Genomic DNA, 6,784 nt, shown 5'->3' on the forward strand with positions numbered 1-6,784 from the left:
AAAAAAATAAATAAATAAAATAAAATGCAGTCAGTCTTTCATTGCTGACCAGACAGTTGCCTATTGATTAATAGCAGGCTACATTAACAATAAAATTTTGCTTAGTTTTTATATATCTGTCTATTTTATCAAAGAATTTTTCTGTCTTTTTTTTTTTCTTTTTGGGTCAGGGTTCCAGTTGAGCCATCTTCTGTCATGTCACTATCACCAAGTCACAATCAGGTAAAAAAAAAAATTTTCTGTTTTAGTTTTGATTTTTTTTAAAAAACTAAGATGATTTTCTATTTTCATAACACTTAAATTACCATTAATTGCCAGATACGTGTAAATTTCACTACCTGTCTCCTCCAAAATACAGTTGATATAACATGTGCACCTCATACTTGCTAACAGTGTTTTTAGACACCAGACAGACAGTAAATCTTTACCGACATGGCTCTATAATACATACAAGAACAAGAACACAGTGCAAAGATGGGAAAAGATGAGCAGTAAACACATTGAAAGAAATGCTAGGTGACTGCAAAGTAGAAATTGCTTGGGTCAGCAGTAGTTTCCTGAATTGATTCGGAATATTGGCAAGTTGACCTTTAGCCCCACTTGCACGTGCAAAATACTTTTGTTCCAGTTATCACATACAGACTTGGAACTTCATCGGAGAAGAGAACAATTAGTAGAGCGAACTCGGAGAGAGGCCCAGCTTGCTGCCCTACAATATGAGGAGGAGAAAATAAGGACCAAGCAGATGCAGAGAGATGCTGTCCTGGACTTTGTCAAGGTGAGATTTTTGCCATATTTCATTGAAATTCCTAACGTATTTTAGAAGTAAGTGCTTATTTGTTTTGCTGAGGCTAACAGTGTACATCTTAAAGTGTCAGCTTTCTTATGTCACCATAAGGAATCTGAGTAAGTAGTGTAACGGTCTCCTACTTGTGATTAGATGGATTGTCCTCCTGTAGGTAGACTGAGAAGTGATCATCTTGTTCTTGGGACAGTAGTCTCTTCCTCTTCATTAGCAGTCTGTCTTTAGACATCTCACTTTACTGTCCAGCTGCCATTTTCTCAATCTCTAGTACATTAATAAAGATCAGTAAGACCGTGAAAGTGCCACGTAAACCTTAAAGTGCCATGCACATGTAAACTCTTGTTATCCAAGCCCGTCTCTAACTTCCTCACTCTGCTGAGCACCAAATTTTTGCAAGGTTAACAGGCTTAATACTTCAGAGTCATCTTTGAGTCTTTCCTTTCTGTTCTTTCCACACCTACTCAGGTAAGAACCCCTCTTAATACTTCTTTCTTTTTTTAAATTTACAGTCTCTACAGTTGCATCTAAACCTGTTTCTTTTCTTCTCTTTTTTCTTTTTCTTTTCTTGCCTGTATCACTTAAAGTCTTTTTGTTCAGAAATCACATTGGATTTTTCCCTTCATGATTAAATAACTCTTTATATTTTTGTCTGTCTGATATCTGTCTCTCCCATTTATCTGGAAGCCCCATGAAGACAGAGAGTATGTTTGTCTTGTTTATTTACTGCTACATCCCTAGATCTTAGCAGGTCTTAGCTCATAGTAAGGCTCAGTAAATATTTGTTAAAGGAATGATTGAATGAATGAATCACTCTTGTCCTCTAAAGCTTTCTCTCTTGTGTTTCATAACTCTAGCCAAAGACCATCTTTAAGTACCAGACACGTGATAAAATTCTTTTTTTTTTTTTTTTTCAAATGTATCACACCCAGGAGGATGATCTCTGATGCTCAGACAGGATGACAATTTCCCTAGGCTCAATACTCAGCTAGTTAGTGGCAGAGCACAGGTTCTGATCAAGACAGGTTGAACAGAACATGGAAATAAGGTTGACAGAAAATGAAAAGTTTCTTTAAAGAAAAAAAAAAAAAAGGGTGGCTCCAAACCCTAATCTGTGACCACAATGCTGTATTGACTGTCAATAAATAATGACAGCTAACACATACTGTATCCTAAGCACTGTTCTGTGCATTCTACATTCATTCATTCATTTAGCTTGCCTTCTGTAGAAGCCACATAGCTAGTAAGAGACAATCACATTGTAGATGGTCTTGATTAAATGCTAAATTAGAGTTTGATCTTGATCTATTAGGTAGAAGAGAACAGTTAGAAGTTCTAAAACAGGAGCAAAACAGAGGAGAGATACTTGCGAAAAGCTAATCTACTCATTTTAGAATATGTTAGAAAGAAAGAGATGAGGTAAATGAAATAGAGAGTAATTGCAATAATTAGACTAGGGTACAAAATGAAGGCATAGAACCGGATGATTTCTGAGGTTCCCAAAGAGAGGCTGTGTTACACAGTGGTAAAAGCTTAGCCTCGGGGGGGCGCCTGGGTGACTCAGTTGGTTAAGCGACTGCCTTCAGCTCAGGTCATGGTCCTGGAGTCCCGGGATCGAGTCCCACATCGGGCTCCCGGCTCGGCGGGGAGCCTGCTTCTCCCTCTGACCCTCTCCCCTCTCATGCTGTTTCTCTCTCTCTCTCAAATAAATAAATAAAATAAAATCTTTAAAAAAAAAAAAGCTTAGCCTCAGAAATAATCTGAATTTGAATCTAGCTTAGCTACTCATTATGTGCTCAACTTTGGGAAAGTTACTGAGTCATTCTGTGCCTTTAATTTCCCTATAGGTGTAATATTTAATTGTTAAATATTAACTCAGAATTATTATGGCTGCACCTAATACTTTTACTAGCGTGGTGAGTGCTGCACCCCCTATCACCACAATGGATTTTATAAATTAGAAATTTGAAGAGAAGCATCTTTATGTTTTATACATAAATGTAGTGAATGTTGAATAAATCATTGAAGATGAGTGAAAAAAAGATCCCAAAGCAAGATTTTGAGGCTAAAAGAATAGTTTGAAAAGGAGGCTAGCTTTGTGGAAAGAATATAGGATTCAGAGTCAGAAGATATCGGTACAAATCTCAGTTATGGTACTTGCCAACTTTGTGAATTTGCACATATCATTTAACCTCTCTTGTCCTTAATTCTTTTATTTTGAAATAAGTATGATTATGATGTTCGTTTATCTCCGAGAGTAAGAAGAATCACTTAAGATAATGTGTATAAGAATACCTTGTAAAACAGTGACTATAGAGATGGTATAATATGATTATTTGACATAATAATAGAAATTAGCAAATTGGGGAAAAGAGCCAGTAAGCATGGGAATTTGTGGGTTTGTTTTTGAGCACGTTGAACATAAGGTGACAGCGGGTTTCCAAATAGAGTTTCCGCAGGCAGTTGAAAATGCAAACCTGAAATACTGGCTGAGAGGAGAGAGCTAAAGGTGTTAACACTAGACAAAGAGAGAATGATTTCATTGAGAGAATATAGTGAGAGATCACCATTCTGGTTGTGAATGTGTGAGTGCATGTACATATAAAAAACATACATTTTATATTTCTATTTATGGATGCTTATAGACCTATGAAATACTGTCTGTCAGTATATTGCCTTCCTCGTTTAAATTGTAAGCTGTTTAAGGGAAAGGGCAGCATCTTCTAACCAGTAAATCTAGAAAAGTGCTGCATGCGAGAGATAACAGAAATTAATGTGGGTGATTATCTTGGTAAATAGAATTTATCATTTCCAGTGTTCCAGATTCTAACCAACTTCCCTTTCTTGGGGGGCTTGGGGGTGTATAGCACAAAGCGTCACAAAATCCACAAAAACAACAACCCCCCTTAGATGATGAGGTAAGTCTATATAATCACCTTTTCTTTGGAATTTTTTAATTGCAATGGAAGTGAAATGTTTTGTATGTGATGATCATGTGTTTTCAGTGATCAGAATACTGCCATTTTCCTTTTCCCCTTACAAAGTTCTACTTATTTGGGAGAAGATGACACAGGCCAGGGAGTTTATCCAAAGTCTATAGATCAGGGGTTTTTTAACTTATACTAATGCATCTGGAGATTCTTTATTCCCTTCCTGTATCCCCACCAGAAGTATCATCTCCCTCATCCATTTCAAAGCAGAGTGTGTAGTGAGAGGGAGTCCTGAGAGCTGTATGTGACAGGAGTAAATGATATTGGTATTGAACTAAAAGATGCTACATGTATTTCAGCTCCAGGGCTCACTTCCTGAGTGTGTATGTTATTGATTATATGGCATACACAGTAGTTTTATAATATTAAGTAGTGCATTTGAATCACAAGTAAACATGTAAAATTAATTACTTTTTAAAATGCACCTGTTTTGATCTGTTAAAATGAAACTTACTAAATATTTTTATAGTAGTTGGCTTTTTTATTAAAAGCCATTTTTCTTTATCTTTGCCTTATCATTTTTTTCAATTTATGATCACTGCTTCCTTAAAAAATGCATAAAGGCATTGTTTCATGTGAATTTTGAATCTGCTTTCTGTAAAGTAAATTGCTTGAAAACCTAACACGGGGCTTTACAAGCATCAGGTTTCAGCGCAGAGATTTTAAAGCACAGGTGTTACTGGAATGGTAAAATGCATTGTTTGAAATGTTTTAAATTATCCGTTATAAAGGTTTTTTTCTTTATCTCAGTGGACATATAATCAGTACTTCTGGTTTATCTCAGAACTTAAGCACTGGTATAATACCTGAAAGAGTAACTCAGCCTTTTCAGTTGTCTTTTCTTCACAAGGTAATAATAAAGGTACAAACCTTTCACAGATAAAGTTAATGCCATCTTCTTTTTTTACCCCCAGATTTCCTTCATAATGGTCATTCTGGAGGGAACTCATTATTTAAAAATTTAAACTTCTCAGGAAAATAAGGTGTACAGTTTTTAAGTTTCCAGTTGCACTCTTGTTTTTTCTGAGAAAGGTAATGAAGAGATGCATAGTAGAACTCATGACCCTTGGTTTATTTTTAATTTGTCACTGACTCATTAAATGACCACAAATTCTTTGTCACTGCTACATCTGTGTTTCAGCTTTCTCTCCTGTGAATAGAGAATAATCCCTGTTTCCTCCTTGCTTTAGGCAGTTGTTAAGCAATAAGATCATATTTGAAATTATTTAAGCTCTTTAGAAGAAAATCATGACTCCGAATCAGTTTATTAGCTATTACGATACATGAATTCCAGATGATTGTGAATGTGATCCCATTCAGTATGTCTTCACATATCTCTTTGCTTGTGTATTTGTGAAATATGTCATGTGTGTGCATAGTTTGTTTTTGACATTGCTCCATTTCTCTCCACCTCTCCAGTGTCCCTTCCCATCCAGAAGGTCTCAGCACACTGATGATAGTGCCTTGTTAGTGGTAAGAGCCTTGCACGAAATGGAGTCATATATTGCTGTCTAGGTATTGGAGAACAGTTGTTATACTTCTCATTCAGAAGGTATCTAAATATCATAAAACATGATGAGCATCATTACTAAATGCTTTACAAATAGCTAGAATGGTTTCCTATATTATTGTTCATGATTTACCCGGTGTTCCAGCGGTCTGCTGCTATGATTCAAATACCTTTGTTAGTGTTTCCAAAAGTAAAACGTTCACATTGTGATCCATATTGGCTTTGTATGTGGGTTAGGAGGAGGGGGCATAATTTGTTTTTTAAACGTCATTTCTAATTCCAGGTGCATTTACTTTATTAATCATTAATTTGGCTGGTGAATCACCTGTGTGTTCAATGAATTTTCTTACTCCATGACTAATTATACAACTGTATATTTGCCATCCTATTTTATTATCTGTTTTAAGCTACTGAAAATCCCAAACTTTTAAAAAATACTTAACATCTCAAGATTATCCCTCCATGCCCCTTTTTTTAAACTCTGGGAAACATTAACTTGGAATGTTACCTACTGATCATTTTTAACACTGGTTTACTTTTAGTGCCTTTCATCAACTGAGAATGAGTATAACATAAAATCTGTATTGAAAATCTTAGTAAGTTTTGTCAGCCTTGCAAGAGAATGCTAACATTTACAAAATGCTTTTCCCATCATGTTTTATGATATTTTTTACAGTATGTCGAAAACGAGCCGTTTGAAAGTCCAGTGTGTGTAGCAATCGCTGTCTTCTGTGCCAGTACCTGCTGCCATTGTGCACTCTGCTGCACGGACTGCAGGCTTCGTGTGCGCATCTTCTCGCGTAGACTTCTGTTGTCCACGCTTCCGTGTGTTCTGCAGTGATCACTTCCGTTGAGATGGATAAAGCACATTTTAATAGAGATAAATAAAACCACCACCCTCTGGGGGCTTAGTGGAAATTAATTGGCATGAGAAGCGAATAACTTAAATTAATGCAGAAAAATATTGAGAGACACTACCGGAATTATCTCATTTACTCCTCACGGCACTCTGAACAGTTAAGGTTAAACCTATCACCCTTTTACCAACGGTTACTGAGGCACAGAATGTTTTGTCCTGAATGCGATTTGTCCAAGGTCACATAGCCTAAGTAAGTGCAAGATTGGGTTCAAATCTAGATCTTGCTGACTTGAGAACCTGCATTAAACACCATGGTGTATTGCCTCTCATGCTGTAATTGAAAACACCTTTTGAGACTGAGATTTAGTAACACATATAGGAAGTGATAGGAGTCAGAGTGCCCACACTTCTTTGTCGAGGAAAAAGTGGAATTTGGAAAAACAACAGAATTCCCTCAGTGTGAAATTTGAGATGGCTTTTAGCCATTTTCAAAACACATGCACTTGTATTTTTCTCCTCAGTATTCATGTTTGACCTAAATGAGATGGCCTTGAAAAGCAAGGACCACATCTCACATATTTTTGTATGCCAAATAACGTCCAACACTGTACAAAAAAGAGTCT

General features: G+C 36.3%; 1 protein-coding gene across 1 annotated transcript; it reads left to right on the forward strand.

Moving 5' to 3' along the window:
* Positions 1-110: 110 nt before the first annotated feature.
* On the forward strand, positions 111-6,570 carry LOC145718163 (DISP complex protein LRCH3-like). The gene is made up of 4 exons (XM_081809622.1): positions 111-222; positions 629-778; positions 3,670-3,720; positions 5,212-6,570. The coding sequence occupies exons 1-4, from the start codon at positions 196-198 to the stop codon at positions 5,305-5,307; spliced, it is 324 nt and encodes a 107-aa protein (XP_081665748.1). The 5' UTR covers positions 111-195; the 3' UTR covers positions 5,308-6,570.
* The last annotated feature ends 214 nt before the right edge of the window (positions 6,571-6,784 follow it).

The sequence above is a fragment of the Leptonychotes weddellii genome, unplaced genomic scaffold, assembly GCF_054177405.1.
Source record: "Leptonychotes weddellii isolate Sample4059 unplaced genomic scaffold, ASM5417740v2 HiC_scaffold_11487, whole genome shotgun sequence".
Taxonomy (NCBI): Eukaryota; Metazoa; Chordata; class Mammalia; order Carnivora; family Phocidae; genus Leptonychotes; species Leptonychotes weddellii.

Bases quoted from the DNA above. Each gene is read 5' to 3' on its own strand.
- LOC145718163 (XM_081809622.1), top strand. From the start codon at position 196: ATGTCACTATCACCAAGTCACAATCAG. The intron at 223-628 runs GTAAAAAAAAAA...CTTTTGTTCCAG, and splicing joins TATCACCAAGTCACAATCAG to TTATCACATACAGACTTGGA. The intron at 779-3,669 runs GTGAGATTTTTG...GGGGGTGTATAG, and splicing joins CTGTCCTGGACTTTGTCAAG to CACAAAGCGTCACAAAATCC.